We start from the raw sequence: 12,884 nt of genomic DNA on the forward strand, positions 1-12,884 counted from the left end.
TTCACTGCAGATATTCAAAGTTATACAGAGAACTAAAGTTAATCTACAAATTGTTTGTAAACCTTCAAAATTCATTTCGAAGGTTTACAAAATAGAATTTTATGAGGTTCAGAATACCAACTATGGTTGGGAGATTATCAGTCTGTTATTTATAGAGCATTAAAGAGTAATCAAATGAAAGAAATTTAGTATCATTTATGAAAACACATAAAGTAGAACAGCTTATAAATTGGCAAAGCACATGATTTTTATAGAAGATAATGTTGCTTTATATAATTTGCCTGAAGTTTGTGCTGGAGAGATGGGACTTATGGGATACAGCTAATGGAACACACTTTGTACAAACTGTATCCCATTAGCTGTCAGCATCATATTCTTAGCATTAATTTGATAAAATCTACAATTTCAGTAAAGAAATCCATGCTGAATAAAATTTAAAAGCTGAGAATAACATCCATCTCTGATGGTTTTTAATAACAAGAGTATTTCTGCCAGAACTGCAAGTCCCCGAAGGCATTAGATTTTAATTTTCAATCTTCAGATTTTAATTATATATATATATATATATATATATATATTATTTTTTTTGTTAGTTTTTGGTGCATCGGCTTCTGTGGCCATAATGCACCTCCCAAAGTTTTTTCATTTTACTCTGATTCAAGCCCGAGGCGGGATTCGAACCCATGACCTTTGGGTTACCAGGCACTTTACCCACCTGGCTAGCCCGGTCGGCTATATATTTCTTAGGAATTAATTCTCAAATTTGATTTTTAAAAACCAGAACAGTGACATAACTATCATGCTGCAAAACTCTGAAATGCTAGGAAGAGGAGGGGAGAGGAAGAATTTAATTTATTCAAATGGATCCAAAATATGCATTTTAAAACTCTAAAAGAAAACAAGGAAAGGGGTACACTTTTCAGTATTTGCTAGAGAAATGTCTAAAGATTGAAATTGTATCTTTGAACTACAATATATTGTCAATATATATGTATTCTTATGAAATATTATAATCAACTACCCAGAAACAAAAATAAAATAATATAAAGTGAAATTAATGCAGTGTAGTATTTCATTTTTCTAAAACAGAATGTAATATTAGCATAATTTACTGATTAAATTTTTTTGTTAGGTTCAGATGTGGCTAATGACAACTGGAACAGATTACAAAAACAAAACAGAACTTGGAGATTCTGTAATAAGTGTAGACAAATTACAAAGTGAACATCGTGCAGTAGAAGTTGAGTTTAAGGTGAAAAACTTGTTTATAATTTCTGAATTTTAAACAACTTGATTTTCAATTGTAGGAATGCAGAAATTAAATATTGATTAACCACCAAGAGCCCACAAATTGAATTGTAAGAGAAATAAAATTTTATTTATAAAATAAATTCATTATAACAAGGTGATATGATTTTTGGGAAATAATTCAATGATAATTTTTTTTAACAAAACAATGTTCATAAACAAATTTTTTATTAAAATATAATAAAATTTTGAAAAAAATTAATTTTCTCTTTTCTTTCTCATAAAAATTTGGAAACAGAACAATAATAGAATGTATTTGGGGGGAAAAAACTTTCTAAGACAGTACACAGTAGTATATCATCTGATTAACAGGAAAAAAATGACCTAGTGATGTGTTACCAGAGATGGGAAAATAACTGGCAGGATGTGAAAGCAGAATAAATAAGTCTTACATTTTTGGTAGGAATTAATTTTCTCTTGTATCATGTAAGTTAACAACTCAATAACATTTATGATACTATTATTATTGAGACAAAATTCAACACTTTAGATGCATATTAGGAAAACATTTTCTAGTGGGAGGTACACAACTACTAATGATGCTTCTGCATGATGCTGCTTTAAAAGCATCTGTACCATGTGATGATTTTGCACTTCTCAGTGAAAAATGTTTTCCCAAACTGCTTTTATCATTATTATTTTTTTCTATTTTTATTTTTTACAGATGCAGAAATTTTGAAAATGACTACTTACATCTTATCTTCTTTACGGAACAGAAACAAATGAATAAAAGAATGATTAGATCACTTTTATTCCTTTGTTTCACTTTCATCAAGTTAGCAAGGTGTAAATAGTTGGTTTCAGAATTTTTGTATCTATATAGCCAAGGAGAGAGTTGTAGGGCTCTGTGAAACATTTGGCTATATAATTTGTAATCATTATTAATTAAATCATTTAAAATTAATTTAAAATTACACAATGTAGTGCCAGTTTATTTTAACATCTTCCATTGTGGCTGTCTGGGGACACTTTTGTTCCCCCACTGAAAAAAATATTACTTAAACAATACAATACTTCATACAAAGCTACAAACAAACATAATTTCAATAACACTGGTGCCTTGCCTATTAGCACATTTCACAAAATATGTAACTCTGTGTAACTCTGCATAAACAACTCCTGTCACTTCCAAAATTCCACAAGTAAGACTGTAGGAAGGCAGACTGATTAAAAGTCACTAGTTTCGATCAGGCAATTAACTGCTAGTTAGGAAGTTACTGTAGCATTGCCAGATGCTAAAGACCAAAGATCAAAATGTGTATGTTGTATTGTTTAAGGATTTTCTTTTTACAAATTTTGTTATAATGATTTTATTTTTTTCATAGTGGGATGAGATTAATTTTTCTTGAGCTAAACTGATATTTTCATTACAATGATATATGTTGAAATTAAATATTTTCACGTAAAAATACATAGTAAATTGGCAGGAGGACTGGAAAATAACTTTGTTATACTGAATATTTCATTACTTTGGCATTCACTACACCAACGTTTTACTATTATATGTCTTTTTAATCGGTGCCTCCTTAGCCAGGTGGGCAGGAGCAGCAGTGCATAGCACACGCTTCTTGATTAGACCAGGGTTCGAGCCCGTAACCACCAAATACGTAAGATGCGGAAAGGTCAGGGAATGACCACTGCATATTCCCCCGAGCAGTATGGCCTTAGTTGCTAATGCTCCTAAAAACCAAATAACAAACAAACAAACATGTCTTTTTAATCAAATAACATTGTGTACCAGCCATTAGGTGAGTCTATTATTCATTAAAAACTTAAAGCATTGCTGCGCTGTTGTGATTGATTTCACACCTGTTTGTTTCACTCATCAGATAATAGGTAGCCCCAATTAGTGACTTTTGTGTCAAGCAGTGAATAAATAGGTCTGAAAGTGGTCATGACAGTGACTAAGTTTTTAATAAATAACAGATTCACTTACTGGGTGATATTTTATTTAAAGGATATCAGTTACTTTAGGTTGACTTGTGGATAAATGTAGTAATTTCTGGAGAGCCCAAGCTCTTTCTGTCACTGGGGAACAAAAATGTCCCTAGGTCATAGCAGAAAAACATAATGATATATAGTGCTATTTTCTGAAATTATTTCAACACCTTCATTGAAATATTATGCTACTTCAAGAAATAAACTACTCTAACACTTTATACACCCCAATAAATAATTTTAGTAAATAAGCATCAATTTACAAACCTTTCACGAGGTTGGTTCCTGTTTACATGCATGACGAGTCAGAAGGATTACAAATTTTCCTTTCTCAAACTGCTGACATCATGTCATAAGAAGCTTCTCCAATCCAGTGTCTAGGTGTTTTCACAGCCTATTGTTCTCTGGCACATCTCTTCCATCTCCATTAATCCCTACTTAATTTTGTTGTTGAAAGGCCTATTCCATAATTTCTTTGTGTTTCTCCTTTTATTTTTGTTTAAAGCGATGTGGCTAAATTTCTTGATATAAAAAAAGTTTCTTTTATTTTTTTCAGTCTCCACACACTCCCATCCCTATTACCGTGAGGCCCCTATCATTATATCACTGAATGCATTCCAATGCATGCCGTGCAAATTCAGGTTCTTTAGTGTTCTCTATGCATGTTTCATATCTTTTTCTCATCTTGCCACTTTTATACTTATTTCTGTATATTAGATGTCATCTGCTATAATCTGGTGGTAGACCTTTAAAAAAACTCCCTATCTTATTAACCAACTTAAAGATTATCTAAAGTTCATAATTTTTACAAATTCTTTTTGTTTTTGCTTCAATGCCTTTTATGTATGGAATCAATATCACTTTTTTGTAATCCATATTCTGCTGTATGCTATTGTTTATGTTGTTTGAATATTTTTCTATGGTCTTGTTGATTAAATGCCTTGGGTGTCTATTGTTAATAAAGATTCTTTAATAGTGCTGATTTCACAATTTTTTTTGTCACTATGACAAATTTTCAGACACAGTTTGTATATCAGCTGAAATCCACTAGTTTCCTGAATACCTGAACTTAGCCTGCCTTTCTCTTTAATTACTAGGTTATCCAAGTGTTATTGGCCTCAATCTCAAGCATAAACGTAATAGTCTGATGAATGTTGCAGTGCCAGATTAAGGCACGGTCTAGTAGAGCCCTTGCCAGAGGTGGCATTTTTTAAGGAGCACCAAATTTTACAAATCATGAAAAAAAAAAAAAAATATATATATCCTTAGTAAAGGGGGTGCTGAAAAATCTTTCTGCCCTGAGCACGAAAATACATTGTTTTGGGACTGGGATGTTGTTTAGATATTTGATTTCAAGTAATTCTTCCTACCCATATTCCCAAATTATGAACACATCATTCACAATGCATTCATAATGATGTCCACAACATTTAAAGATTTAATTGAAGTACTTCACTTGTTTGCTAATCTTTTTAAATTTGTGATTTTTCAATAATTATTTATGAAATCTCCAAATATAAGCCTAATTAAAATTAAATGGAGCCCTTGTTTATGCATTTTTAAATTTATAAAAAAATCTTAAGATTTGTGCCTTTGGATATTTTCTGCTTTTGTTTATTACTGAATTACTGTACTGTTAGGCTGTGAATTATGGGGATTAGGTTTAATTTTTTTTTTTTCTTATAACTTTCTTAATTTGTGAATATGTATTTATCTGTGTTATCAAAGAATGCTGGATGAGCTAGATGATGGAATAGTTTCAGTTTGTGTAGACAACTATTTTTATTTATTTATGAATATGAAAACTGTTAGTTGAATGTGTTATTTTTATTACAATTATTATTGTTAGTAGTGAAATCAGTGTTCCCCAGCCTCTTTTACCTTGCAGTAATACTTCAGGCACTTCAAGTTAAAAATACTATGTTTACAATGCCCTTAAATAGTTTTCCTAATTTCACAGTACAGTATATCCAGTTGGAAATTATGAATGAAATGTTAAATGTTGGTTATATTTCATATTAAATTAGTTTAATTCTTCTTGTTTATAGGAAAAACAGGACCAAACAATTCGTTTGCTGCATAAAGCAGAACAATTATTCAACATGGGATATCCATCTGGAGAAGAAGTTAAAGCTAAAGCATATACTATTTTGGCAGAAAGCTCAGAATTACTGGCCAACATGGATAATCGGTTACAACTTCTGGATATGGCAAAGAAATTGTTTGAATTGGCTGAAAAGGTTAGGAAATTTTCAGATAAGGTTTATATATTTTAAAATTATTCATTTGGTTTATTAACATTTCTATATATAAAATATATGTAATCTGTTTATTTTATGTATTCATTTATTAATCACGTTAAAATACTATTAGAGAAGACTATTTATTCTGAACTACTGAACTAATCCTTTGAGTTACCCCGTAGGGTTAAACTATCCTAGCCATTGTGGCTAGGATGGTTTACAGCTATGGTATATACATTTATTACAAATTGATAATGTTTGCAAGATTCGCTGTTTATTATTTTATTTATTAGACCTTACACATCTGAGTTAAGTATAGCTTGTGGGTCAATCCAGAGGTATCAGTCAGTTTACTTCAAATGTATGCAATGTACAGGCTGCCCTCAATTAACACGATTAATTCGTCCCGCGAGCGCATCGCGCAAAATGGAAATGCGTTAATCGAATATAATAATCAATAGGAAAAATTATAATTGGTCCTTGGCCTTCTGGAATGTCCATAAAGAATTTTAAAAATACCTTTTAAATAACTTTTTAACTGTATACAATGTAAAAGATAATGAAAATAATTATGGAATTAAATGTTTATTGCATAAAACAGCGGTTCTCAAACTGTGCCGCGGAATATTTTAAATTTTCAAGGGAAACACAGCGATACTCGACATCTGTCGGACGCCGTGCGAACTACTAGCTTGAGGTAGTTCACGTTTCAGCATTTCTTATTAAGATGTTTGGACCTAACTACTAAACGGAACTGTTAGGTATTTCTTTTGGTCTGGGTGCGCCTTGAAAGAATTACTGAGACACTAAGGGCACCGTGAACTGAGAAAGTTTGGGAACCTCTGACATAAAATACACAATGAAGAAATGACTGTTGCAGAAATATTTGAACAGTGCCGACTTTCTCTTTTCATCAATCAATTTCCGATAGCCGACAACAATCTTCTCTGGGCCCTGGCGCAATAAATATCGCAGAGAACCTCAAACCAAAGGTTTGAGGTTCTATGCAATACGAACAATTTCATCTAATTCTTTTACCTTTATCTCCTTCGCGGTAACATTTTCATCTGACTCATTTAAAAATTTGAATTTTTATGCAAGTGTGCATTGTCTTTATTAGCAGGAGACAAACAAGTAACACGTCTTCTTCCGATGGTTGATGGAACACACCGAGGCGGGCAGCAGGCAAATGTTTGTTTATTGCCCGTACGACTCGCGGTAAGCTCAACGCGTGATTCAAATCTTTTTCAACTATCGCATAAAAAAAAAAAAAAGATCGCGTTAACTGGAAAGTTGCATTATGTAAACTGAAAAGTGATATAATTTTTCAAATAGCATTTACTGAAAATCGCGTTAATCAAACTCGCATTATGCAAGGCCTGGCTGTATATGTTTACTTTAAAGGTATGCAAGGTTTGCCTTGCATACCTTTAAAGTAAACGTTCTTAGAATTGGAAAAAGAAAGACTTAGAAAAAAAACTTGATTATAACATTCACAGATATAACAAGATCATGTGGTTGGAGGTGTATTGCACCTCCGACCACAGATAAAATGAAATTTTATTACACAGATAAATAGAATTGTTGTCATTGACCCTTGAGCTCATAAATCATGACCAGTTATTGCAGAATGAGAATTAACTCAATGAAATAATTATTTCCTCCTTCAGATAGAACAGTGTGGTTCTCCTTATCAGTTGCATGCCAACTTTTGACAATTACTTAAGAGAATATCCCACATATAGAAATGAAAGTTAATCATGTAAAAAAATTTTAAAGCCTTTTGTTTTTGTCCCTAAATCCAGGGTCACCTATACCATTAGAAAATCACCTATACCATTATTTCTATACCATTAGAAAAATTTTGACATGCTCTGTATGTGTTTCTCAATTATAAACTTGTTTTTGCTGCACCACAAGCCCGATTTTAATCAGTCAAAATTTTTATTGGTCAAAAGCAGGCCCCATAATTAGAAACAGAAATTAAAGGCTTTCATTCCTATATGGTCCTTGAGGCTGTTGCAGACATTCCCTCAGATATGCCAGACAAGCTGTGCTTGCTACCTGGGAGTCTAAAACGCTGATGGAACTGATATTCAGGTGACACTCAAGTCACATGGACCCAATTTCAGTGAAGTGTGGATGATCTGTGACAGCCAAATTCTTTGCTTGCACCTTCACGATGGTGGGACTGTTAGTAATCCTGGGTATAACCCCCATGTGCAAGCACACTGTGGGTGACCACACAGGTGTGAACCAACATAAGCAGGGGTCAAGGTGTGGCACCCACACCACATGGAGGAATGTCGCCCCTCTGTGTTACCAGGCAATACTAGGTGGTAGATGACTTTCATCAACCAGTGCAATACTTTGCTGCAATACTTTGCTTATTGAAGGCTTGAAGTGGTGGAACCCATGTTTAGTCTCCAGAGCTAAGTTCTGGTCACCCCATCTCTTCCATCGTACAGTATGATTGATGTCTTTTGAGGTTATGATGAACACCATGATGAGATCCAAACTTCCTTACATTTCGAGGGTACAGCTCTAAAACAGTGTTCGCATGCCGACCACTAGTTAGTACACCAGACTGAACCTATTGCTAACTCTCTAGGAGGCTTCCTGATCAGCAAGTGTATAATCTTTGCTACCTCTACTCTGTCAGATAGTGACTGGAGGGAGTCCGAGTAGTGTGTGTATATGAGGGCATTGTCAAGGCCACATTATGTCAAGGATCTGGTTATATTCTTACCATGCATACATCTTATCCAAAAATTTCATTGCTTCATACAGCATGCCACCCCCAACACTTTTCTTACTATTGAATACACCATGAGTTGTCAAACTAATAGAGCAAACCCATCTGCAAAAAAGATCTAAATCTCCCAAACACTTCCTAGTTCGTTTCACAAATATACATGGTCTCAGTTCTAATCTCAATGATGTCCATTTCCACTTACAGTCTGCTGAACCCCATGTACTTTTCTGACAGAATCTCAGTTGTCTGCTGATTCAACCACTGCTCATCTCAGTTGCCGAAATTATGCGCTATATGATTCCTTTCACCTCAAAGGAATGAGGTGAAAGGTGGTACTTGTCCATATGTCCATTCTGATATTCCCTGTCAGACACTTGGTAATTTGGAATCTTCTCTTTTCGATCTTCTCTGGCTTAAAATCTCTCTACCTCATTCTGTCAAATTCATCTGTTGTCTGTACCGTTCTCCCAACTCCAATAATCACTTGGAACTCTTTGATTTCATCTCTTTGCAACTTGACTTTCTCCAGTCCAACTTTCCTAACAGTGAGGTAATTTTCCTTGGTGATTTTAATGTTCACAACTCCAGTTGCTTCTGTTTTCTAGTCACGCCAACACAGCTGGGCGAGATGCTGAACCTTTTGCAATTACTAATGACCTCTCACAGATTGTTCATTTACCTACCAGAATACCAGACAATACAGCCAACACGCTTGATCTTTTTCTCACAAAAAACCCTTCTAAGTACACTGTGAAGTGAGTGGTCCTTTAGGCACCTCAATCACAACTTGGTGATTGTCTCTTTTCCAATGGAGCCTTTATCTCATGGCTATTCCCAACCTTGTGTTGTTTGGTATTACAAGAATGCAAAATGAGATGACCTGCGAGATTTCTTTTCTTCTTTTCCTTGGTCAGATTACTGTTTCAAAACTTCAGATGTTAACATTTCTTCAGATCACATCAGTGAAATTATTCTTGTAGGAATCGAATCCTTTATTTCACATTCCACTTTAAAATCTCATCCTCTATCTAAACCTTGGTTTTCCAATAAATGTGTTAAGGCTGTTCGAAAGAAGAATGTTGGATATCGTAATTGGGTTGTTTCCAATTCTTCAGTTTCATTTTCTCCCTACACCACAGCTCGCAACAATTGTAAAGCAGTTATTAATTAGTCCAAACTAGATTTTGAACAGGCTAAGAGTAGAAAACTTGCTTCTTGTCCCAATGGTAGCTGAGCATTCTAGTCTTGCCAAAACTATGGGCCGCAACTTTTGCCCATCTCTGCTCCCACCTCTGTCAAAACCAGATGGTTTTATTGACACTTCAGCCAAGGATAAAGCTGACCTGCTAGCATCCCATTTTTCTTCCAAATCCCACCATTCCCAACATGCTCCATTCAATGCCTCCTGTGGTCTTCCATCAAAAGGATGTCAGAAGGATTTTGACGAATCTTGATGCTAAGAAAGCTCCAGGTCCTGATGGTATTTCTCCATTTGTTCTCAAAACCTGTGCTCCTCAACTTACTCCTGTTCTTTGCTGCCTTTTTTTTGCTTTCTTACTCCAAAGGTGTTTTTCCTTCTGCTTGGAAATTTGCTCATATCCAACCAGTTCCTAAAAAGGTTGACAAATCCCTCACATCCAATTATTATTCTATTGCAATTACTTCTACTCTTTCTAAAGTAATGGAGAAATCAATTAACTGCCAACTCTTGAACTACCTAGAAACCTTTCATCTGATCAACGATCGCCAGTATGGATTCCATCAGTGTCGATCCACTGGTGATATTTTGGCTTATGTTACCTATTTATGGACAAATTCAATGGAAAAGTTCTGTGAAACACAAGCAGTTGCTCTTGACATCTCAAAGGCTTTTAAAATTCAACCCCAGGGGCTCACATCTGGGGAGTATGGGCTTGGAACATCCAGGGTCCCGAGCTGGATATCATCATTCTTCTCTTTCTTGGTGATTCCCTTCTACTTTTGACTCTCTCTCTCTCTCTCTCTCTCTCTCTCTCTCAGGGTAACTTGGGAACTTTTTTTTTATGGTGCAGCATAAGCCTTAGGCTTCCTTGCACCATATAGTTATTAATAATAATAATAATAATTGTGTTTGGTTATAAAGGTCTTCTAAACAAGCTTCCATCTTATGGTTTGCCAACTGTTTTTTGTAATTGGTTATCCAGTTTTCTCTGTGATTGCTCACTGAGAGTGATGGTAGATAGCTCTTTGTCTTCTAACTTCTCCACTAATGCTAGTATCCCACAAGGTTCAGTCCTTTCCCCCACTCTTTTCCTCTTGTATATTAATGACCTTCTTCCATTGTCCGGAAATCCTATCCACAGTTTTGCTGATGATAGCATATTGCTTTTCACTTTCCAGTTCAAGAAATCTCACCCTGCTCAATCAGATTCAACTTCTCAAATATTCGCTACCAATTCCTTAAATGCCGATCTCCAGGTAATTCTCCAGTGGGGTAAAGACAACTTAGTTCAATTCAATCCTTCTAAAACTCAGTCCTGTCTAATATCTCGCAAAAAGGATTCTTCTGCTCCTGTGCTTATCTTTGGTGACAGTCCGATTTCTAGGCAAGATGATATATCTCTTTTGGGATATATCATCTAATCCCCGACATCTAATCTCTCTTGACACAAGCACATTACAAATATTGCTTCCTCTATATCTAAAAAACTTGGTTTTCTCTTTCGCTCTCGGCGTTACTTTTCTTCCAAACAGCTGTTCACTCTGTGCAAATTGTAAATCTGCCCTACAATGGAATATTGTTCCCACATCTGGGGCAGTACCCCCTAAACCTCTCTCAGGCTTCTAGATTCCATTCAGAAGACTGCAATTAGGTTAATTAATGACTCATCTCTAACATAGTCTCTCCACTCTCTGTCTCATAGACATTCTGTTTCTGCTGCATGCCTTTTCTATAGATACTTCCACGGGCACTGTTCTTCTGAATTGGCTTCTATAATTTCTGCTCTCTCTTTCAAAACAATCCGAACATGTGCCGTCATCATGCACTTACTGCTCAACTTCAAACTCACAGAACCAACTTTTCATCTTCCTTGTTTATTCATTCAACTGCCATTTGCTGGAACAACCTTCCTTCATACATATTTCCTGAAAATTACAGTCTACAGAAGTTTACAGTCTACAAGTCTAATGTCATCAAATATCTTCTTTTTTGTTCCCAACCTCTAACCCATTCAAGGTACTAAGTACAATAGTTTCTAATACCTCTCGTGTTTTGGGTTTTCATAAAAAAAAAAATAAATAAATAAATATATGTGGGAGAATCTCCTTGGAGACACAATTCATATAGGAATATCTCCTGTTTGTTTTGTCATATTGGGCTGTTTGTGAGACAAAATGATGATATCAGCCAGGGGGTGGTTTATATTTGGAACGTATTTCCATCTATTGTAATGGAGGTCAACTTTAGCATTAGCATTAGTAGAGGCATATGATGCAGGAAAGCAAAGCTTATGCAGCATCAGACAAAAAAAAAAAAAAAAAAAACAAACCCTTCCCATTTCACTGATCCATTAAATCCAAATGTTTATCTAGTTTTGCCTTGAATTTATTTAAGCTATTAACTTCCACAACAACCGATGGAAGTCTGTTCCAGAAATCGACTACCCACTGGCTAAAAGCAAACTTCTGCATATCTATTCTACAACTGTCATTCCTCAGTTTGAATCTATGCCCCCCCTCAGGTTTGTAATCTGAGCAAGAGGAAAAATCCCATTAGCATTGAGCCTGCTCAATCCATTCAAGGCCTTATACACCTCAATCAGATCACCTCACAGGTGTCTAGTGTCCAGAAGCTGCAATTTGCAGAACTTAAGCCTCTCTTCATAGAGCACCCCTTTGTTCCCTTCACCAGTCTTGTTGCCCTTACTCTTTCTAGCAACTCTACATCCTTCCTAAAGTGAGGCTTCCAGACCTGTATGCAGTACTCACTGTGTAGACTGACCATTGCCTTATACAAGGGGATAATCACTTCCTTATCCCTGCTTCCAAAATTTCTGTATATCGTTGACAAGATCCCATGACCTAACCTGGCAGCCTGTCTGCACTGCTCAGAAAACTTCATATCCGACTGCACAATTAACCCCAGGTCTCTTTCATTCTCCATTACCCTGAGTGTAACACTACCCAGTTGGTGTGTTTCTCTTGGATTACTGCTACCCATATGCAGTACTTTCCATTTGTCAATGTTAAACTGCAGTTGCCACTTCTCTGCCCATCTACCCAACTTTTCCAGATCCTGTTGCAGCAGTATTCTGTCATTACTGTTATTAACAACTATGTCAACCTTTGTATCATCTGCAAACTTGGACATTAAGCCTGATATACCTTTATCAATATCATTAAGTATATAAAAACAACAACGGCCGATCACTGAACCCTGAGGGACACCACTAATAACGTTAGTCCACGTAGAGCAATATCCATTCATTACCACTCTCTGTCTTCTCCCACTCAACCATACTTTTATCAATTGTAGTAACTTTCCCGTAATGCTCCAATTTGTACAGTAGTCTTCCACGTGCAACAGTATCAAAAGCTTTCCTGAAATCCAAGTATATGATATCAAAATTATTTTTTCATCCATTTCCTTTGTGACCACA

At 35.3% G+C, this 12,884-nt stretch overlaps 1 protein-coding gene across 2 annotated transcripts in view; it reads left to right on the forward strand.

The window, feature by feature from the left end:
- zormin (spectrin and immunoglobulin domain-containing protein zormin) overlaps positions 1-12,884 on the forward strand; it is a 264,807-nt gene that overhangs the window by 102,842 nt on the left and 149,081 nt on the right. For both annotated transcript variants that reach the window (XM_090387636.1, XM_090387637.1), the window contains 2 exons: positions 1,133-1,252; positions 5,295-5,486. In XM_090387636.1, coding sequence (XP_090243762.1) covers positions 1,133-1,252; positions 5,295-5,486 — 312 coding nt within the window. The remainder of the gene's footprint in view (positions 1-1,132; positions 1,253-5,294; positions 5,487-12,884) is intronic.

Source organism: Mastigoproctus giganteus, chromosome 13, assembly GCF_048544385.1.
Source record: "Mastigoproctus giganteus isolate SK-2022 chromosome 13, ASM4854438v1, whole genome shotgun sequence".
Classification (NCBI taxonomy): Eukaryota; Metazoa; Arthropoda; class Arachnida; order Uropygi; family Thelyphonidae; genus Mastigoproctus; species Mastigoproctus giganteus.